Here is a 24473-nt window from a genome sequence, read left to right as displayed (position 1 = left end):
ACCGAGTAGAAACCATGCGAAGTTATTACAATATTTTTGATTTGATATGTATATTAGCATTTCATGTACAGAAAATATTAATTTAATATTCCATAAACTATGCATGTAAGCACTTAAGCACGATCTTCTGAGAAAATGTGAAATTTATTTTATTGAAAACGATGGTTACTTAACTATTGAAAACCGATTAAAATGGCGTCTACTAACAAAAGTGTAAATTAATCCATATCAGTTGACAAGAAGTTCAACTTTCTTTAAAAAAAAAAAAAAACTCCCATATATAATTTACTGTAAATAAAGATTAACTCAATTATTTCATAATGTTATTTTCATATTTAAATAGAATATTTCCTTGCATTGTAGAAATTGCTTCGTAAGAACTCTTCAGTGTATTTTCTATTATGATAAATTAGTTTTTTTCCTAGTAACAGAAGTAGGGTTTTCATGTGTAAAAAGACGAACGTGGAACACATCTTTAAAAATTATAATTTGACAGAGTTATAAGAAGTCAGATTTGCAGTTGCGAAAGAAAAATAAACATTAGTTTTTTATTAGTTTTAAGTAGAATTTTGATTTGAGTATTTGTATTAACACATTCCCTAAAAACTGCTAAAATGGCAGTTCTATATTAAATATCCAATTGATATAATTTATTATACATTTATTATTATTACCTAGGTATTATCAACACGTGTACATTTTAAGAAGTAACTTACATGCATAAAAAACAATTCCTAAACTTGTTTTCGTCCAAGGGTTATCGTATGGAATAACGGTAGATCGAGCTGGCCAGTCTACAGACCGATCCAGCGGTTCGGGAAAATTTCGTTCAGTCACTGTCGCTCTGGTAGTGTGACCGTTATTCTTATTTTCACGCTACACGGTATTGCCATATCGAAACCTTTTTGTCGAGAAATACAAGTACTACAATCACTCATACATCATATTCAGAATTATGGGTCAACCTGTATGGCTTTCATCGCCTTCATTAGTGTAAAATTTCCGGAGAAATTATTTCCTCTCTTCTTCTTTAGTTATATCCAACATACTTTTGTCTACGGTTACACATACATTCTACTGTACTCGTGTGAACAACAGTTATTATTATGCTATTTTTATCATTTACAGGTATTACGAAGTTACCATTCTTAAAAAGCAATTCCCTCATTTTAAAATGGAAGGAGAATAGATCCTGGAGCAAGTTTCTCTCTTCTGTGGGTGAAGAATATGGGCCCGTCGCATTGATAACAATTTTCAGCAATTTGGCTATTGTCGTCAATGGAGAAACAGCTATTAGAGAATTTCTCCAGCATGAAGATTCTTCAGGTCGTTTGGGAGTTCCTATTCACGATTTTTTCTACGATGGAGTAGGAGGTGTGTAATCATTTTTATCATTATATTATAATGTTTATGTCTATCTTTTGTACACGACAAAATATTATCTCTCTTTTCTGTAATATATATATATATATATATATATCAGGGATGCAAATAAGCAACAAAATTTTAGTAGCACAAGAAAAAACTACTAGTCCACATCCCACAATAGAAATCATTTACTTACCTTCGATATGATATTAAATACTCGCCCGCACCGATAAACCACTCGCCCCGAGCGAGTGGGCGAGTGGTTATTTGCATCCCTGAATGAACTTGTAATCGAATACTTAATGAATTAACACCGAAACAAAGTGTTGTGACCTCTTTTAGGCAAGTCATTAGACTTTCAAAAAATTACCTCTTTGTATTGAAGTTCTTAAGGTTTTAAACTAAAGAACAACTAAACAAAGTTATTATCTCTAAACAATTTTTGCTGGAATTTGTACTGAAATGTTCCATTAGAATATATTAGTTACAGACATGAGCATCCACACTGATTTTACTCTTATGAGGAGCGCCAAATCCTTAACTTTTCCCCATTTTAAATGTGAGGGAGGACAAAGACACATTTTGGGGTGAGGCACAAGAGAGCTCTAGCTAACACAAGCTATTTTGAGGTTCAAGTTCAGTGAAACCTTGGGTTAAGTCATAGGCTAATTGCCATCGAGATCGAAGGAGAGCTTACTATATATAAAACAACACATGTCGTTCAACCTACACCTGTGTTAGAATGATATATAAACTTACTAAATCGGGAATAAGAGATGACGCTGTAAACGCTAAGTATTGGCTAACGCCTTCGACCTCAAAATAGTCTATGTATTAGCCTTGTCTCTCACTCGCCCTCAAAATAGCCTATCTATTAGCCCTAGCTTTCACTCGTCATCGACTTCAATGGAGCTCTCACTTAGTCTTATTCTCAAAATGTATTTTCGTCCTTGCTCTTACTCGCAATCTACTTCAAAATAGTATATGTGTTAGCCCTATCTTAAAAGATAAATATTTGCTACTTATATTGCTTGGTTCTGAAATCAAATACTTATGAGATTCCTTTGTTGAAAATCCTTAATTGGACATTAAATCTGCTTAATTTTTATGTTTGTATATTAACAGACCTTATAAAACGACGTGTGTCTTGTCTTATTTTCTTCACTATGAACAGTGATAAGTTTTCGCACCAGTTTTTTTTTTTTTTCCACTGAACTGTGCTTCTAATGCTGAATGTTGGATATTTAGTTAAGTTTTTCAGTTTTAATTACTTCCCTTACGGGAGATTATAAAGAAAGACTCGGCCTTAGAATCCTGGAACTGCTTCACTAAATTTGTTTGAAATAAGAATATGTACTAAAATGGCATGTGCCAAGATGGCCGAATTTGCCTGTTTTACATATAATTATCACACTATTAATATGATAACGAAGGATAAGCGGCGCATGAACATATTGAAAATGAAAAACAGTATATTACGATTGTAACAAATAATAAAATTGTCCAAAGTAATGAATTGTAAATAGTAAAAATTGAATAAAAAATGAGAGCAAAGCCTAACACATAAACTACTTGGAGGTCGAAGGCCAGTGAAAACTAGGGCTAACACATATACTATTTTGAGGCCAGTAAGAACTATTTGAGGTTGAAGCCTAGTGAGAGTTATGGCTAACATATAGGCTATTTGAGGTCGATAGCCATTGGAGGCAAGAACGGGGATATGTACTGAGAGCAAGGATAAGTAAGAATTAGGCTAATACAAAGACTATTTTGAGGGTCAGTAAGAGCTAAGGCTAACGCATACACTGTTCTGTGGTCGAAGATGAAACACGGTAATGGCGAGAATACATTTAAATAGCAAGGGTAAGTAAGAGCTGAGCCTAACACATAAACTATTTTGAGATTGATGGCGTGTGAGGACTAGGGCTCATACATATACTATTTCGAGGTCGACGGCGAGTAAGAGCTATTTGAGATTGAGGTATAGTAAGAGCTTGGGTTAACATATAGGCTATTTAAGGTCGATGACTATTGAAAACAAGGGAGAGAATAGGTACGGAGAGCAAAGATAAGTAAGAATAAAACTATTTTGGGTTAAGGGCAAGTAAAAGCTAGGAGTAATAAATTGTTTTCTGAGGGTGAGTGAGAGCTAAGGTTTACACATAAACTATTTTGAGGTCGAAGTCGAAATAAGGCAAAGGCGAGAATTCATTTGGAAAGCAATGGTAAGTAAGAGCTAAGCCTCACACATAAACTGTTTTGAGGTCGATGGCGAGTGAGAGTTAGGCTAACACATATACTATTTTGAGGTCAAAGCCGAGTAAGAGCCATTTGAGGTTGAGGTCTAGTAAGAGCTAGAGGTAACACATATGCTATTTTGAGTGTATATACAAGGACAATTTATCTTGATCATCAGCTATAACAGAAAAACCAAAAGTGGGCGAAAAGCAAAACTTTGCACCAAGCAACTAGTTATAAAGAGGGGGACATCTCTGTTTCTATTAATTAGAAACAGTCAATAAACAATGTTGCCAACCCAATTTTTTTCAAATGGCACTACGTCAGATTATTACACATTTCAAGTAAACGTGTCAAACGAAAACTAAAAATACCATATTTATTATTCAATGTTGCAAACTAAGAATGTTATAGTATCACAAATATTCAAAGTTTAGAAGCCTCTAAAACATACAACACAACGGAAATGGACAGTATAATACACATCGAAAGTACCTTAGCTTTGAACACAATGGTCATGGTATGACTATTTTTGAGTGAATAAAAACGAACTTTCAAGGGTTTAAAAATTTGAATTTTTTGAAATTATTTAAAAAAAATGCCGAGATAAGCATCATATCTAGTTACTTGTATGGTTTGAAATGGATGTGTCAATTATGTTACCGTTTACAGCATTTCGATATCTCGAATCTTTCCCGAAATATGATAAGTATTGATCAAGTTCGCAACACTGCTGAAAATGGCATACTTATGGAAAATATTTAAAATGGTTGTTTTCCTTTTCTTTTGTAGCATTATAGCAATAGTTTTAGTAGACGTAATTTCAAGTTCGCGCAACTATATGATTTAAGCAATGTTGCAAACTTCAGCAATGCTTATCATATCTTCGGAATGGTTTGAGATATCGAAGTGCTGTAAATGACAAAATAATTTAAACATGCATTACATAACATATAAGGGACTAGATGTGATACATATCTCAGCATTTTTTCGTAATAAATCATTTAAAAATTTTTCAATTTCTGGTAACTTCATTCCAATTCATTTGAAACAAATCATACTATGATTATGGTCTCCAATGCTAGGGTATTCTCGATGCGTATTATACTGTTTATCTCCGTTGTGCTTTATGTGTGTAAGAGGATGCCATACTTTTAATGTTTGTGGTACTAGAATATTCTTAGTTTGCAACACTAAATAACAAGTGTAGTATTTTATGTTTGCATTTGACATGTTGAGTTGAAATATATAATAACCTGGCATAATGGCATTTGAAAAAATATATCTTTATATTGGAATGGCAACACTGTTGGGTGTTTTTGGTTAATACATGCAAAGATGTCCCCCTCTTTATAGTTGCTTGGTGCAAAGTTTCGCTTTCCTCCTTTTTTTGGTTTCTCCGTTATAGCGAAGGATCAAGATAAATTGTCCACCCTGTATATTAAGTACAACGAGAAAAAGAAGAACATATTTAAAACGTTCTTACTAAATTATGTAAGTCTACACATTGCAATTGTATAGTATTTTCAAGTTAAATAAACGTTAACATAAAGAATTGTTTGCAGGACTTTGAATAAAGACTTGTATGTCAATAATATCCTAAATACAACACTTTTATAAAATGCTCTAGAAATGAGTTATTTTGTGGACTACAATGAAGAAATGATTTAACACTAAAAGCAGTGGGTCAATTTAATGTTTATGTGATGTTTCTCTTATCGACTATAACACCTTAGTATCTATAAAAGGTTTAACCCTCTCAATTTTTGGAGGAGCGTCCAAGCTTTTAGTATTAATACCATTTCTTTATGTCATCTCTTAAAAACTTTTTAGTGCATTTAATAAAAGCATTTAGTGTTCAACCATAAAAATTTATAGTGCATATAATAAAAGCATTGAGTGCCCAATGCTTTTAATCTTAATCTCACTTCTTCATTTAACTCCTCAAAAAACTTCTTTTTAGTTCATTTAATAAAAGCATTGAGCACCCAACGCTTTTAATCTTAATCTTACTTCTTTATTTTACTCCACAAAAACTTATTTTTAGTGCATTCAATAAAAGCATTGAGCTCACAATGCTTTCTATTCTTAATTCCATTTCTTCATTTTACCTAATAAAAAAACTTTTTACTGCATTTAATGTTAGCATTGTTTACAAAACATTTTTTAAAGGTTACTTACTTGTGGTATATCTATCTTATTAAAACTAATTTGTTTTTTTAGGACTTACTTTTTTAGCTGGACCCAAGTGGAAGTTTCACCGGAGAACGACCTTGAAATGTCTGAGAGACCTAGGTTTTGGGAAAAGCCGAATGGAGCAACTTATGTTATACGAAGCTGAAGAATATCTATCTTATTTACAAAAGTGCAGCAGTGTTTCAGGAAAAGTCATATCGAGAATGAATTATTCGTTTTATGCACCAATTACAAACGTTCTTTGGCAACTTGTTGCCGGTACACGCTTCAATTACGATGACCCGACTTTAAACAAAATGCTTAAACTAATGATTAAATTCAATGAATCTGCATCTAATCTTGCATTTCTTGTAACGTGTCCGCCACTAAGATATATTTTACCAGAAGCAACAGGATACAATACATTGACTGGATTTAGGGACATATTCTCAACTTATATGAAGGTTAGTAAACTGATACTTATTTATAAACTTTTTGACACGCAGAATGCTAAAGCCTGTGACAAACATCTTGGCATTTCAGCTAAACAAATAAAACGCAAGCTGTGGCGTGACGTTGCCAAGTGGTAAAGGGGTGTGACTAGGGCTAAGCAGACAAACTACAGCGCGATCAGGTGAAAGAGGATAGACGTGGATGTGTACAAAATAAACATGGCAATACCGCTTGCCTCTCATTTGCTAGCAGCGTTTAAAGGGAACTTGGCGCGTCGCCTTCAAATACCAAGATGTCACGCCGTTTAGATTAATCAGTTTTAAGTGGTTTAGAGTGAGGACTTGGTTTAACATGTTATAAACATAAAAAAGTCCCTGTAATTGTCACTGAGGAAACCAAAAGTCTTGAAGTATTAGACACTCTACGATTGGGAATTGTATCTAAATGGGTATTGTATGCAACTATTTATTAATAAAATAAGAGGTCATAGCTATTACTAGACAAATAGATAAAATGTGACAGGGAATAATTATGGATGGGTGTGTAACTTCAATACCATTCACTTAACCCTCCTCTAGTATGGTGCATAGGCGGTACGGTTGGGTCGAATTCGACCAAATGTTTATTCACATTTAAAAAGTTAAAAACAGTAGTATAACTTAATCTTATCTACTTTTTAATCTAATTTTATCTACTACTAATCTTATCTTTCTCACTATCTAATCTACTCTTATTTACTACCTAACTAACCTTATTTACTACCTAATCTAATCTTATATGCTATTTAACATAACTGTATCAACTACTACTCCAACTTTTTCTCGCTAAATAGCTTAATCTTATCTACTACCTAATCTAAACTTATGCGTTATCTTCTTGTTCACCTCAACCATAGGTTGGTGGGCAACTTGGAAATTTTAAATTTTTTCTCTCTCTTGGGAGAGCTGTTTTATACTTTGATAAGGCCTCTTCTTCGTAACTGCATCTAGATATTCTATCCTTGGTCTTCCTCTTCCTGGTTTTCCTTCTGCCTTTTCCTCTATTAGCACAGTGTTTCAATCGGAGTGCCGAATAAGATGGTCAAGCATGCTGTTTCTTCTTTTTCCTATTATCTTCAAGATCTGTTGTTCTTCATTAGCATTCTTTAGTACGTCTTCATTCCTTTTCCTTTCGGTCCATGATATTCGCAACATTCTACGCCAACACCACATTTCAAATGCATCCAGCTTGGATATTTAAGCTTTCCTCAATCTCTACGTCTCCGATCCGTAAAGGTCCACGCTCCATACCAGTGTCTAAAAAAAAAAATCGTTTACGAACGTCCAGCGACACATTTCTTGATGTTAGTAGTCCTCTTTCCCTATTGAATGCTTGTTTAGGCTACGCTATTCTGGAACTTACGTCTTTTTCACTTCTTCCATCAAAGCTTTCTCTATATATACAAATGTTATCAGAATTGGTTTGTTTATTCTGATGTGCTGTTCCATGATCAACCCTAGACTCAGTATTGCTTTCCTTGTTCCTAAATAGAAGAACGTCTTAATGTCTTCGATTTTTTCTCCATCTAGCCATAGGTTGTCCCTTCCTGTCCTGCTCTTTTGCACTTTATCACTTTCGTTTTCTTCTTATTTATCTTCATTTTGCATGTTTTTCCCATTTGGTCGTTCAAGTTGGAAGGTGCTTCCTGCACTTCCTCATCGTTCTCCGCTATCAATGCTATGTCATCAGCACTGTCATCAGCAAACTTTATTGTGCTGAAAACCTGGCCATTTACTTTTACGCCTTTCTCTTTTTTATTCAAGAATTCTTTCACAGCCTCTTCGATATAGCCGTTGAACAAAAGAAGTGAAAGTGCACATTCTTGCCTCACTCCTTAATTTATTCTTGCTTCCTTCTGATCTCTTCCTATAACAGCTGTTTTGTTCCTATAAAGTTGGTATATTATTTTTCTGTCTCTGTAATTTACTTTCAGATTCTTCAACGCTCTGTGGATGATATTCCAATCTACGTTGTCAAAAGCTTTCTCTATATCTACAAATGTTATCAGAATTGGTTTGTTTATTCTGATGTGCTGTTCCATGACCAACCGTAGACTCAGTATTGCTTTCCTTGTTTCTCTTTTCCTACTAAATCCAAACTGGTCCTCTGATAACCGTTCTTCAATCTTCCTCTCTATTCGTTGTGCGATAATTTGGCACAGTATTTCTGATGCATGGGAAAGCAAACTTAACGTTCTGTGTTCTTATCTTTTCCGTGCGCCTTTCCTCTTCGGGATATGTACCAATATGCTTTTCTCGAGGTCTCTTAGTATTTTTCCCGAGATGTACATTTCATTAATAAGATTAAATATTTTCTTCTTTGTTGCTGTCCCGAGATTCTTAATCACTTCCGTTTGTATTTGATCTATTCCTGGGGCTTTACCATGTTGGATTTTTTCCAAAGCATTGTCAAATTTGCACTGTAAAATTGATGGTCCTAATTCATTTTCATAGACGTCTTCTTCCTTCTCTATCTCTTCTTCGTTCACTCTATCTCCTTTGTAGAGTTCTTCAACGTATTCCTTCCATCTTTTTGTTATCTGCTCGTCTTCTATTAGCGTTGTTCCGCCCTTGTCTATGATAATGTTTGTGGGTTTCTTTTTCTCACCGAACTGTTTTCTAACCTTTCTATATGCCGTTTATGTGTTGCCTTTGACTATATTTTCCTCAATTTCTTTGCATAAATTGTTAATCCAGGTTTTTCTGGCCTTCTTTACTTCTCTGTTGATGTCATTTCTGCACCTTCTGTATTTCTCTTCTTTGTTTGTTATCTCGAACTGTCTTCTTTGCTCCATCATTTCCAATATTTCTGCTGTTATCCAGGGTTTATATTGGGTTCTCGTTTCTCTTCGTATGTGCTCGTCGGCAGCTTTTCTAATCCCTGCTTTCATGGCTTCCCATTTCGAGTCGATGTCATCACATGCTAAAGCTTCCGTAGACGTCTCTTTGTCTGTCGCATTTTCAAATTCCCTTTTCGTGTTTTCATCTCTTCTTAGCTTGATTGTGTTCCATCTTTTCTTTGGTGCTACCACCCGTTTCCTCTTTAGTCGGAGTTCACTCTTCATCAAAACTGAATTATGGTCTGAGTCAACATCTGCTCCTGGGTAACTCTTACTGTTCTTCACTTGATTTCTAAATGCTTGTCGGACCAGTGTATAGTCTATTTGATATCTTTCTTTGTCTACTGGTCTTGTCCATGTGTGTTTTCTTCTTAGTAATTGTTCGAAGAGTGTTCGTTAACCCTTTCTCACTACCTGACTTAATCTTACATAGTACCTATCCTAACCTTATTTACTACTATCCTAACCTTTCTCACTACCTAACATAACCTTACATACCACCTATCCTAATCTTATTACTACTAGCCTAATCTTTCCCACTACCTAACATAAGGTTATCTACTATCTAACCTAACCTTATATACTACCTGAACTAACCTTACCTACCTAACCTTACGTACTACCTGAGCCAACCTTGTTTGCTACCTAATCTAACATTGTATACTACCTCATCTAATCTTATCTACTACTTAACCTAACCTATACAACGTAGCTTAGCCTACCCAGCTATAGACATATGACTGCAGAAGATTGTAACTAGTTAGTTGGTTTTGTTATTTTTCAACATATTCACAACCAAAACAAATTAGTTATCTATTTTTTTAAAAAAAAAAGCTACTACCATTTTGTCCTGTGCAGGAAAAGATGAGAATATACTACCGTTAGGTCCGTTTTCCACAATTCGAGGGAACAATGTCATGATATAAATTTAAGGAGTAGTTTGTACTGCTTTCATTAGATACAGGGGGGAAGTATGTTCCAATAACTTTTAGAAAATTGTCAAAGAAAATCGGTACCAAGGGAAACCGTGGAAAGTATTTTCTTGAAGTTGTTCTCCATAAGAGTTGAACTTAACACATTCTTTCCTTGGAAGCATCCAAATAAGAAATTAATTCTTGTTGTACTACTGTCTATAAATTTGTGTTGAGGTGGCCCCGCGTAGCGTAGAGGCTAACACTTTCGCCTTCGGTGCGACCGGTCCCGGGTTCGATTCCCAGCGGGGGCATTCGGTCAAAAAAAGTGTAAAACGTTTTTTCAGGCCAGCCACCCTGAATGACGATTTCCTGGATTTTCCTCATTCACACCAGGAAAATACCGGAGTGGTACCTAACTTATAGCTTCCAGGCCGCTTCCTTTCTTCCATTTCCCCGGATAATGTGCTCAAACGTGATGGGCTAAATGGCCATAGATGCCGAGAGCCCAGAAATCTAAATCCTAAATCCTAAATTTGTGTTCAATACAATTTGAAATCTTTAACAATGTCAGCTTTTTGGTATAAAAGTAATTTCATAGTTCTTTTTTCATCACTTTCAGAAAGAAATTGAGGAACATAAACAAGTTTTAGATAAGGATAATCCAAAGGATCTCCTTGATTTCATGCTGATAGCAAAAGAAGAACAGCAAACCTTAAATATATCAGGTAAGATTCATTTAAGAATAATTAATACTAAAGATTCATTTTCATCAATAAATGTGGAGACATAAGTCTCTGAGTGGAACGATACTTACCTTTGATGTGCAAGATCAGCGGTCAATCCTAAATTACTTGATCTTGTATAGCAGAGAACAAAAGATTGTGCATGGCTTTTCTTGGAGTATTACTCTTTATTTTCATTTTATCACCAGTTCATGAATTGCTTAAACATTAATTATCATTATTCTTAAAGAATTTGGTTTACCCCTTTATACATGTCCCTGAGATGATTAAGAATAACTTAAACTAGAAATACGAAATCACTGAACACAACAGCGTTTATTTAAAAATAATAAATGTGTAACAGTTTCGCCAAATGTCTGAACATATTGGCTTCTTCAGACACTGTAACCTTAACAAGATGAAGCCAATATGTTCAGTTAGTTGGCGAAATTGTTACACATCTATTATTTTTAAATAAGCATTGCTTTGTTTAGTGACAAATTAGAAATACAAATCACTGAACAAAGCAATGCTTATTTAAAAATAATAAATGTGTAACAGTTTCGCCAACTAACTGAACATATTGGCTTCATCTTCTAAAGGTTACAGTGTCTGGTGAAGCCAATATGTTCAGTTAGTTGGCGAAACTGTTACACATTTATTATTTTATAAATAAGCATTGCTTTGTTCAGTGATTTGTATTTCTAATTTATCACTAAACAAAGCAATGCTTATTTAAAAATAATAAATGTGTAACAGTTTCGCCAAATAATTGAACATATTGGCTTCATCAGACACTGTAACTTTACCAAGATGAAGCCAATATGTTCAGTTAGTTGGCAAATCTGTTACACATTTATCATTTTTAAATAAGCATTGCTTTGTTCAGTGATTTGTATTTTTAATTTATCACTAAACAAAGCAATGCTTATTTAAAAATAACAAATGTGTAACAGTTTCGCCAAATAACTGAACATATTGGCTTCATCAGACACTGTAACTTTACCAAGATGAAGCCAATATGTTCAGTTAGTTGGCGAAACTGTTACACATTTATTATTTTTAATAAACGCTGTTGTGTTCAATGATTTCGTATTTCTAGTTTATTTAAGAAAGTAAAGCAAGTAAGAATTCCTTGATCGATCATCATAAATTTTGCCCAAGATGTAGAAGGTCAAACGTGACAAATTTAGTTCGTTCATAGAAGCTATATCTTCTTGTTCACCTCAACCATAGGTTGGTGGGCAACGTGGAAATTTTAAAACTTTTCTCTCTCTTGGGAGAGCTGTTTTATACTTTGATAAGGCCTCTTCTTCGTAACTGCATCTAAATATTCTATCCTTGGTCTTCCTCTTTTTGGGTTTCTTCTGCCTTTCCATCTATCAACACGGTGATGCAATCGGAGTGCCGAATAAGATGGCCAAGCATGCTGTTTCTTCTTTTTCCTATTATCTTCATAATCTGTCGTCCTTCATTAGCTTCCTTTAGTACGTCTTCATTCCTTTTCCTTTCGATCCATGATATGCGCCAACGCCACATTTCAGATGCTTCCAGCTTGGATATTTCAGCTTTTCTCAATGTCCATGTCTCTGATCCGTAAAGCGGCACGCTCCATACCAGGGTCTGAATAAATCGTTTACGAACGTCCAACGACACATTTCTTGATGTTAGTAGTCCTCTTTTCCTATTGAATGCTTGTTTAGCCTGCGCTATTCTGGAACGTGTCTCTTTTTCACTTCTTCCGTCCGAGGATATTACACTTCCTAAATAGGGGAACGTCTTAATGTCTTCAATTTTCTCTCTATCTAGCCATAGTTTGTCCCTTCCTGTCCTGCTCTTGTGCATTTTATCACTTTGGTTTTCTTCTTGTTTATCTTCATTTTGCATGTTTACTCCAGTTGGTCGTTCAAGTTTGAAAGTGCTTCCTGCAAGTCCTCATCGTTCTCCGCTATCAATGCTATGTTATCAGCAAATCTTATTGTGCTGAAAACTTGACCATTTACTTTTACACCTTTTTCGTTTTTCTCAAAGAATTCTTTCATAGCTTCTTCTATATGGAGGATCAAACGTAACAAATTTGATTCGTTGATAGTAGAAATATCCAAGTGGGAAATGGTAGAAATCAATCGTTTCCAGTTTTAAAGTTAAACCCACAAACGCCCCTTGTGCCACCAGTGATCCACTTTATTTTTCACTACGTTACATGGGCATTATCATTCAGTTAGCCAAACCCCCGTTGTTCCACTTCAGGCACACTACCCGTTCTCTTGTTGTACGAATTTCGTTTAGTTTTCTTCTCAGGTTTTCGATGTAACACGGTATTGTTCAAGGCAGTTGCTAACGAATAAAACTGGTCTTGGGCGTTTGTGGGTTAATCGCTACAGAGCCAAAATGTCAATAGACGACAAGAAGAGGTTTACTGGGCTCAAGAGCACGTTCCATCTCCATCTTTAACTCTCTACTTAAACCGAAAATGATAGAAATATACTTACAAATTCTGGTTTCAGTGTTGATCTAGATAGGGCAAAAAATGATAAGAGAGTGAGGATCATTGTTTTCTTGGAATGAACTTTACATTCTAAGAGTAGATACCGTCTTTCACCTAAGCCTGTATTTAAGCTGAAAGTGGAAAAAACATCAGTCACTTTCGGATTTAATGTTGATCGTTATAAAGTAAAAACAGTACTAGATAGCGAGAAAAGGTTTTCTACAATATCTTATTTTGAATTCTCCACTAAAACCGGAATTAAAATCTTACAGTTTAATGTCCCATGATTATGCCTTTGGGGCTAAGTAAGGGAGAGGAATGATCAAAGCTAGTGAATTACGATCAGAAAATTAGTGGAATGAAAATGTGGAAGCAAACGTGAGTTCTCCGAGAAAATCCACGGACACGATGTTGTTCACCACAAATTTACTTGGCTAGAGATTGAACCAAGGACCCCACGCAACCATGGTAAGCGCTCTACCACTGAGCCACCATGCTTCCCTTTGATCAAATGGAGAATACCCTCGGATATCAACAGGAATAGCTGATGCATCACAGAATAACCCTAAAATATTTGTTTTGCTTTGAATTGGTATAAATTTATTCATAGACATAGAAAAATTTCTAGTCTCAGTGGTTTGTTAACATATTTTACGTTTTTATACTTTACACAACTTTTTCTTAGAGCGTCTTGTTTCAGGGCGCCGAAAATTTTGTCACCAGAAACTTCGTCACTGGAAAATTCGTCACCAAAATATTACCATATAAGTACTTTCGACACCGAAAATTTTGTCACGATAATTTCATCACCAGTGTCTTTTAGAACACAATACAAGAACAATGAATGAATCGAAAACGTTTTTGAAATCGCTTCCTTTAACCTTCAACTGAAGCTAAACTATATATACCTAGGTATATATAGATTATTAAATAAAGAGTTACATAGATATTGTATTTGAGATAAGAGGAAAAGTTTCCGGTAATTCTATTACAGAAATATTATCATATAGGATTTTTTTTTAGATTTACGTCCCACGGTTATGCTGGCTAGGCTAAAGGAGACGATGATGATGATGAGAAATGAATGAAATGGTGGAATGAAGAAAGTGGGAGGAAACGTTGTAACGGTTATTTTTCACCTTTGCTGAACTAAATACAGACAAAGCAAACGACCCAAACAGCTTACGTTATTTAAATGAAACATGGAAAATCATTCAGTTGGTGTTGAACTCTGCAAATGTCAAGTTTCGAGTACTCGAGGCAGGAGCAAGCAGCAGTAGAAAAAAAAATAGTGCCAGCTTCAGTAAATGTTAAAAGCACAGGCAACATGGGAACTAATGAGTTTATTTATCACTATTTACAAATATTAGGTTTGGCCAATATCAAAATTTCAAAACAGAAAATAGCAAACAAATATGGGAAAATATGCCAAACCGATATGCTATTGAAAAAAGGATATTATACTTCAACTCTGAGTAAACATTGGCAAATAGTTATTTTATATGTGTTAAGAAAACACATTTATGTAAAGGAAGAAAAAAACGTATAAATAATTCTGGAAGTTTCCTTTAAATATAGCCTTAAAGAGCTATCGAGAAGCGAAACATGGATTTTGAACGGCAACTTTTCAATGGCTCCTAAAATAGAAAAAAAAAAGAAAAAATCACGTATATGTTTTAAGGTGAGGCTTCCTTTACTAAGTGTACATCCTCATGCTGAGCAAGACCCAATATTCATATGAAGAACTGTTTCGTGCTGCGGTGCGTCAGTGCAGTGAATTTAGTGAATACCCGCACCCTGTAACTGTAGTTATAGATGTCGAGATAGCGGAAATGCATGCTGTAAAAGCAACTTTTGGAAATTCAAGTCGTGTACAGCGTTTTTTTTTTTTTTTTTTTTTTTTTGTTCACGTGACTCAGTCAACGTAGGGGAAGGCCCAAGAGCTAGGATTTACAGAACGGTACAAGAGCAATGAAAATTTTCGTCTATTTTGCGAGAAAATGAACGGATTGGCATTTCTTCCCATAGCAGATGTGCATCAGAAATACAAGAGGCTTCGGAGGAAGAGCTCGAACATCTGGATTATTTTCATAGTACAGTACTTACGTGCCCGGTACGTATCGCCGTGTTAAAGCTCGGTCTGGGAATATTCGTTTACATAATGTGCCCCCTCTATATCCCCCCCACACTTAAAATATTCACCAAGCCACCATGAACAGCAATTCTAGGACAAATAATATATGTTAATCGTGGAACTAGAAGTTTCATCATCTGATAGGAATGTCCCACCCAACTATTTGGAAGTTTATTCATGGAATTCAACAAGTTGAAGCAACTGTTTCAACTGTGCTTCATCAAGATGCTGTGGGTCAATCACCAAAAAAGGAAACGAGAAGAGTGTTTCAGAGTTTGCAGAAACGGCTCCGTCTTTGTGCATAACACTGGAACTAAATGTTTGAAAAAAAAAATAGTTGTTGATTCCTATAATGTTATGAATACTAGAAAATTAACATGTGAAACATTTATTGCATTATAACAAGTTATATTTTATTTGCTATTTTCTGTTGCGAAATTTTTATATTGGCAAAACTTAATATTTGTAAATAGTGATATATAAATCCATTAGCGGCCCATTTTGCCTGTGCTTTTAACATTTGTTGAAGCTGACATTATGTTCTTTTACTGCTGTTTGTTCTTGCGTCGAGTATCCGAAACTTCGACTTTCCAGAGTCGAACACCAACTGGATTGTTTTCCAAGTTTGATTAAGATAAGGTTAGCTGTTTTGGTCGTTTACTTTGTCTCTACATAATTCAACAAAGGTGAAAAAATGACCATGACAAAATTTTCTACATGCTAGTATTTTGAAAGCAAAATTACAGGTGATGGAATTACTGTGTCAAAATTTCCGGTGACGAAATAACCTTCATGCTAATATTTTGGTGACAAAATTACCAGTGGCGAAATTACCGTGACCAAAATTCCAGTGGCGAAATTTCCTGTGCCGAAATTACCTAAGTCCCTTGTTTCAAACAACAACAATTGAACCATACTGTATGTCCTGTTCTTAGTTGCATGACATTTGATAACCCTGTTAAAACATACATACAGGCATATATATTTGTACAAACCAAAACGTTTTTCAAACAAGTTTTTTAATCTCTTACTCTTTTGTATGTTTCAATTACTCTTTCTAGATCATCTAGTAATATGAATGACGCACTTTGCGTCATGAATCTAAATTTGTATGCACACAAATATAGTAAATGTTTAAAAATAAAATGTAATATTGCACTAATATTTTGACAAACATTCTATAATACTTGCAGATATGATTGATATTGGTATAGACCTGTTTGTTGCTGGCGCAGACACGTCAAGCAATACATTGGCTTTTGCTACTCTCTTTATGCTTTGGTACCCAGACGTCCAGCGAAAGGTACAGGAAGAAATTGATTCTGTCATTGGAAGAGATCGGCTTCCCACCGGCAGGGACATGGATAAGTATGATATTTAATTTCTTTTAGTAATATTATAAACCGTATTTTATAGATAGTTAAAAAGAAATCTTTCAATTATTGTTCATGGTTATTTCAATAACAGGTTCATTAATTAAATCAGTGTTTTGCTTCCTAACCTTTTGTGTGTGACGACATACTTTACCCATCTTATCATGACACATTTATGTTTGACAAAGTTGTTAGGTTGGGGGGCATCGTAGTCTCGTGGTTAAAGTACTTGGCTCGTGTATGCGTGGTCCCGGGTTCAGTTCCCGGCCGGTGCATCCCAATTTTCGGCGTCCACGCAGCATCTGAAGGCAAACTAAGTAGTCACCTGAAAATAAGATATGACTGCCACCAGGTCTGTAACCGGGTTTCTCAACCTGGGGGGGGGTCACAAGAAGGTTTCATGTGTGTCGCGAAGATAAGCGGAAGAGATAAATATAATTAGAATATAATACATGAAAATGTTTTAAAAATATTATTAAAAATGTTGTTCTAATAGCCATATTTTTTATTTTTGTACATATCGTTGAGAACAACAAAGAATAGGTCAACTAAACATTTTCAACAGGTGCAGAGTTGTTTAAATATCAATTTAAATGAAAGAGGTACGATATGAAACTAATGAAAACTGCATATTGAAATACCAGAAAAATACAAACGCAACAAAACCTACATATTGAAATATATTTAAAATTAAAAGCGAGATACATAAGCATGGTGTGATTTCCGCAGCATGCCCGGTTCAATTTTCGTGAAGCACATTATCAAGTCATTTAAAATATTCAATAACGGTTTTTAACAACTGTCCAAGTTTCTTTTTAATAAAAGTTAGGAATCGTTTTACTTCTTTATCGTATGACCCAAAATTAAGGGAGTTATACCGCCTTATGCAGAGTCGTTTTGACGTTTGATTAGCGTCATACCAAAGGCCTGACTACTACAAGAAACATATGTTAGTCGAATTCTTTAGTATGGCACTCACCACGCGTCAGAACGTCTCTGCATAAGGCCAATAAAGTTTTAAGATTTTGAAACAGTATGACATATCGTATTTGATATATTTGTAATTTGTAATTTGAATGAACTGACCAAATTCGATTTTAATCCATTCGCTTTTAGGGAAGTTACTATAGCACTATATACAAGAAATGGATTCTACTATTATATAAGTATATGGATATCGTGAGATCTCCCAATATCATCATAAATATTCTGCCCTTACTGGCAGATCACTTGCAGCAGCTGAGAAGCTTCCGTGCTCCACGGTCCTCCGCTAACCCCTTCGTCTTCGCGTATGATCTTTCTGTTTTTATACAATCCATTAATTGTAGTCTCCTTCGCCCCCTCCGTTTCCTTCCCGCCACTATACCCGCTAGGACGTCCCTGATGATACAATTTCTTCTTAGGCAATGTTCCAACCAGTTTCTCTCCCTCTTCTTAACAATATCTAAAAGTGTTCTTTTCTCCCCCCACCATTTCTAACACCCTCTTATTCGTTTTCCGCTCTATCCAACTAATTCTTTCCATTCTTCTCTACACCCACATTTCGAAGGCTTTCAGTCGTTTCTCATCACTTTTACGTAATGTACACGTTTCCGCCCCATACAGTACAATACTCCACACGAAGCACTTTATGAGTCTTTTTCTCAACTCTTTATTCAAGGTCCCACAAAACAGACTTTTCTTCCTCCTAAAGGCTTCTTTCGCCATTCCTATCCTTGCTTTTATTTCACGTTCGCACTTCATGTCATTACTAAGAATACTATTCAGATATCGAAAACTATTCACTTATTTTATTTGGTCCCCTCCCACTTTTATATTTTACACAGACCTCTTCATTCCAATCACCATGGTTATTGTCTTTCTAACATTTATTTTCATCTCATATTCTTCAAAGCCCATCCTCAGTTTTTCTAACATTTTATTGATTTCCTTTACAGATTGCGCAATAAACCCCATATCGTATGCAAATCTTATGCATCTAATCATTCTACCTTCTACCAAAATGCCGTCATCATCATGTAAACTCTTTTTCACTATCTCTTCTAGATAGACATTAAATAGTGTTGGCGAGAGGCAGCATCCTTGTCGAACTCCCCTTCCAATTGCACTCTCTTCCGTCAGTTCTTTTCCCCTATCCTAACACTTACTTGTTGGTTCAAGTTTCTTATGAGTCTTCGATCTTTCCATTACAATCCTATCTTCTTTAGAACTCCCAACAATAATTCCCAATTCACGCGGTCAAAAGCCTTTTCTAGATCAATAAATACAACATACACCTCTTTCCTTTTTTCTATAAATCTTTCACCGATCGCCCTTAATAATCCAATAGCGTCTCTTGTGCCCTTACCTCTTCTGAACCCGAACTGCGATCTCCCAATAGGTATATAAAAAAAATCCCACACAAAATTTTTACAAACCAGAATTTAATCAGGGTCGCTGGCAAGAGGATGTAATAAAATATGGCCATGATAGAAGTTTGTTTGAGAACCACTGGTTTAGAAAGCTCCTGACGCGCCTGTTGGGGACAGAGCGTCACAGCACGCTAACAACGTGTTCACCGCTAGGTTGGACGTTGTTCAGCTTGTCGTTGGCAGATGGCGCTGGAGCAGGCTTAGGCTCACAAAATGAGCTGTTACGCGAAGTGGTTTGGTTTTGGTTTTAAGTTGTTAGGTTAGAATTGCACATCGTTGCTGTCCCATTCAAAAATATCTAAAACGTGTCGTATACGATACAATCTAAAAATCTTCTGGGTGGCATAATATTTATTTTTTAAATTCAAAAAATTTCGAGACACATCTCATGGGCTACATAACACACCGGTTGAGAAAACATGGATGAAGTCTGTATGGTTTGAAGATTACATGATTCTTATTAAGGAATCTGGAAAGAAAATTAATAACAGCTCGAAAACTTGAAAAAAAGTTGCTAAGAAGGTCAAATTAAAATTTACTTTGGAGAGATACAAACAATGGTGATTGGAACAAAGCATCTGGAATCAATTACGTATTGGTGTAAGTGAAGAGAAATTACAACAACTGACTAATTTTTATAACGTGCTTACCAAAGGTAATCGTTAACCTGGTTCGGCTAATAATTTAAGTCAAGTTTTTGTGGTAGTAATTATTCACACCTCAAAATATCTTCTGTGAGTACGTTTACTTGTATTCTCACCTTTTATACTGAAATTACAAAACGGTGATACGTATTAAACAGTTTTATTCGTTGATTCTCTATGAACGAATATGCACATAGACTGTCTTCCAATCGTACATGTTTGTTAGGTAACTATAAACAACTACATAGCAACTAATTACACAATAATGTATATTTCTTACATATATTAAAAACATTCTTCTTTTGTTATTTTTAAATTAACACTATATCAGGTATAGTGCTTGTGTATGAGCACTTTCTGCCCAAGGTACAGGTAATTATTAAACGATACAAAGTATCTCGTTGTATTTTTGATCCTATATAATATATATTACGTGTGAAAATTTCAACTGCGAACATGAAATGAAAGGAAGAAAAGAGATTAGGATAGATAGATTTAGAAAGAAGCAAAGTGATTGTCAAGGGCGCCGATCCGCGGAGGCCTGGGGCCGGGAGTCCGGCCCCCTCAATGTCCATGTGAGCCCCCGAATTATACTTATGAATATAGAATATTTGGCATAATTTGAATTCAATTTGTTTTAATGCTTTCTGCAACCAAACACACATCTGAATGAGTCCCCCCAAAGTTACACGAAATCGGCGCCTTTGGTAATTGTGTTGGTGTTTGGATAAATATTAAAGAAAAAGAGTCATAAAATGTTTTATGTGGAATGTTTTACTCTACGTGGAAAAAAAAGTTGGCAAAAGCAACCAAAAAGTTCCTTGAGGTTTATGTAATATATCTTTGGAGAATGAACGAGAAAGCTAGTTGGATCGAACAGAAAATGGATGAAGAAATATTGGAAATAAAAGGGAACCAAATAAAAATTTTAGAAATAATTGGAAAGACAGAAATAAACTGATCGGAACATATTGGCTGAGGAGAAATTGTGTCCTGAGAGAGGTAATACAGAGCACTGCGGAAGGGAAAAGAGGAAGAGGTGAAAAAGGTAAGAATTGGTAGGTAGAAATAAAACATAAAATAAAAAGAAGTTAAATGGAGAGAAAGAGATTAGTTTAAAATTGTAGCGCATAGAAGATATCGGTTTGTGGCAAGTGATGTACCAAAAATGGCAAAATACCTATGATAATGATAATGATGGTGATGCAATGGACTAACAGTGAAGTAATTTACTTATTTATTGTACATTCTGAGATAGAGAAGGTATAAAGCTTTTCTAGTTACTAGCACTAACATGTTTAATTCAAGCATCAGAGATATTACATACCAGAAATATTGTAGATTAACAGAGTTTTTGTTCATGTCGCCCGCACATCACTAACTATTCTTACGCAATCACTCTCACTTTATTCTCATTAGCTTTTCTCATCCTCAACGGTTGCCTTTGACCTCACCCTCAGATATTTTATTGTCCTCGTTCCTACACCTTCCGTTCTATCCCTCTCATGTCAGGATGAGAATAACGTGACGATCGCTTTCATGCGAAACACCAAAACTACCATCCCTCTTTATTAATTTTGTGGATTTTTTTTTTGTCTCTGTTGACAACAGATTTCGTGAAATAACAAAATAAATTGTACACGATTGCGAATCTGAAGCATTAATAAGCTCATCTGCAATCTGAAGACCACATCAAGTTTTAACTTAACTCATTAACCAATTAACTCATTTAATACGTCTAAGACATTTCGCACCGAATACTATATTATGGATGTTCCTCATGTGCAGAGCAGCGTAACTGTATTACCATAGACAAACCAGAGGGCGGTGGAAGTAAACCGGAGTTGTACCTTTCCATTCCAATTGACAAAAGTAGCCGAGCATAAGTACTGCCCATTTTAGCTTTAGAACCATGTATAATTTAAATACAAAGAAAATCTAAGTATAGCAAAGACTTATTATTGTTATTTTTAAGTTTTACGTCCCACGATTACACAGCGAGGCTGAGAGCGACGATACTGATAAGATGGATGACAATGGTGTACAGATGAAAGTGGGAGAAAATGGAATAACCTCGACAAAACTACGTACACGGTGTTTGTCTACTATAAAGCTCATTTCGTGGAGCTGGAATCAAATGAGGTACCGCATGCACTAGAGGTGAATGCTTACCATTAGTAAGTCATCGTGGCTACTTATTATCGCTAATAATGTATTACAGTTGCGGCAATATTACTGCCTTTATCTTCATTGCCGAAGCTGTAATAAAGATTAGAAACAATAAGTTTCAGATTTTAATTTTACTTCATAAATAACCGTATCAATACTTAAACGTGCTCTTTTCTTTCACTATTTTTGTTAATTATTCATTCGAGATTACAATACAAATTGTTCTACTATGTTACTAGGATTTTTTCTATATTTGACAGTATTTAATATGTAAAATGTGTTATTGTACTAGACATGTTTAAATTATGTCAGAAGCTAATTTAGATAAGCAAATAATAGTAGCGTGTAGTTTATGTGCGAACAGGATTCATGAAAAAAGTCTATTTATAAAAAACCGTCACTTCCACGTTGTATTCCGAGGCTAAGGAAGAAGGTGATGGAATGAATGGATAAGATAGATTAGAGTGGTGGAATGAAAATGGGGAGAGACACGAGAACCTCTAGAAAACCCATGCACACAGCGTTTGTTCATCAGAAAGCCCATCTGCTGGATTCATAAAAGTTGCACAGTGCTTGGACGTAAAGAGTGTGATATGTATTGCGTATGTATTAAATATAAACATACAAATGTCAAAACTGTTCAGGGATATCAGTATACTGGTTACTGGTAAAGAATATCAGGATACATATTAGTGATAAGAAATAAATTTTGATCCAATAAGTAAAAATTAAGCTTCAGAAGACAACACAGACGCAATCTTAAATAGAAATAGTATAAGTTGATGGTTAGGATATGTATCGTGTCTAAATGGTCACGATACGCCTCTTTAACTCGGAAAATCCGGGCTCGACTCGCGATAGGTGCTCATGTGTTTCGTGTACTACGTTAATATACAGGGTGTAACATAAATGCATGGCCAAAAGTGACAAGGTGATTGCAGACATCCAAATAAATAAAAATATTCCTATACACATGGGTCCGATGCCGCTTCGTTTCCGAGATACAGGGTGTTCAAATGTCGAGTCCCTCCAATGACTCACTATGGGAAAGTGAATGGAAATGTTCATCACAGGAATAATACAATCAAGTGGAATTATGTATATCAAATATATTTACACTAACATAGAGAATGAAACTAATTAACCTTTGAGTTTATTGGATTGTCAGTGTTACCAACCTGGTACAAAGTGTTATGTTTGCAAATAGCACTTGACGTCCACACGTTAGCATATGAATCCTGACAACAAAATGTTCCTAACATGGGGTAGATTCCGCTTCATTTTCGAAAGATAAGGCGTCCAAGTGTGAAGTCAATTAAAGCCTCACAATGGTTCATAGATCACAACTATTGCATGTTTGCAAAGATAAATAATTGAGAAAGGTATTCGATGGAGGCCACAGCGTTTGTTTATACCACACATAAACTTCGGAAGACAGTATTCTATGTTTAGGAATGTTTTGATATCAGCAATCATATGCTAACGTATGGACGACTAATACTGTTTGAAAACATAATTCTTTGCACCAGATTGGCAAAACTAACAACCCAAAATCCTCAAATGTATATAATTTTCATTCCCTATGTTAGTGCAAAAGTATTTGCACAGGCATAATGTCACTTGATTGTATTGTTCCTGTAATATTGAACATTTCCATTCACTTTCCGATAGTGACCCACTGTAGAGACTCGGCATTTGAACATCCTGTATCTCGGAAACGAATCGGTATCGGACCCAAGTTTATAGGAACAATTTTACTTATTTGGATATTCACAATCATCTCGTCACTTTTGATCATGCGTTTATGTTACACCCCATATATATATATATATATATATATATATATATATATATATATATATATATATATATATATATATATATATATATATGCACATCTTATATATCCATCTAATTGATTGGTTTAGAATTTAACATCACTTGCAGTTCCAAGACTGTGTAAGATTTGAGCCTACAGCTTAAATTCCCTTCGTGACAAGGTCAGGAAAGTGACCCACACGGTTGTGCCACTTTCGTAATCCTTTTGCTTTGTGAACACTATCGGGATGATTTTTTCTATCCCGAATATGGTTGGATCATAGTTTACCATCTTGTATTTTTTTTCCTGAGTATCGAATTTTCCTCTCAAATTTGAGCCCAAAGTCAAAACTTCCCGAATTTTTGAATCTCGAATTTTCTTTTTCGCTTTTTTCAGTAGAACTTCTTCGTTTTAGAGAGATCTATTTAGGAGTTGTCAGTTATATATCTGACATGGATACCTAATTTTTAGAACAATTTGAGCAACTCATAATCAGTGTTGCCAATTAGAGAAATTAAAATTTTCCTATTTTTCGGTCAAAAATTCGAAATTTTCGAAATTTATGTTTATAAATCCATACCTATACGTACCAACACAAGTCAACTTATGCCAGTCGAACGCCGGTCCTTACTGAACAAAAGGAAGTAAAGATTGTTATAATTGGATAATTAGGAGGCGCATAAAAAT

General features: G+C 35.1%; 1 protein-coding gene across 1 annotated transcript in view; it reads left to right on the top strand.

Annotated features, from left to right (window-relative positions):
• Positions 1-24473, top strand: part of LOC145661439 (methyl farnesoate epoxidase-like) — an 85702-nt gene that overhangs the window by 45443 nt on the left and 15786 nt on the right. Inside the window, exons 3-6 of the mRNA XM_081726746.1 lie at positions 1129-1374; positions 5830-6245; positions 10646-10751; positions 16564-16738. Of these exons, the coding sequence (XP_081582872.1) occupies positions 1129-1374; positions 5830-6245; positions 10646-10751; positions 16564-16738 (943 nt within the window). The remainder of the gene's footprint in view (positions 1-1128; positions 1375-5829; positions 6246-10645; positions 10752-16563; positions 16739-24473) is intronic.

This window comes from Thermobia domestica, chromosome 10 (assembly GCF_964235325.1).
Source record: "Thermobia domestica chromosome 10, izTheDome1.hap1.1, whole genome shotgun sequence".
Lineage (NCBI taxonomy): Eukaryota > Metazoa > Arthropoda > Insecta > Zygentoma > Lepismatidae > Thermobia > Thermobia domestica.
The sequence above is the reverse complement of the archived record's forward strand: the minus strand, read 5'-3'. Positions and strand labels throughout refer to the sequence as shown.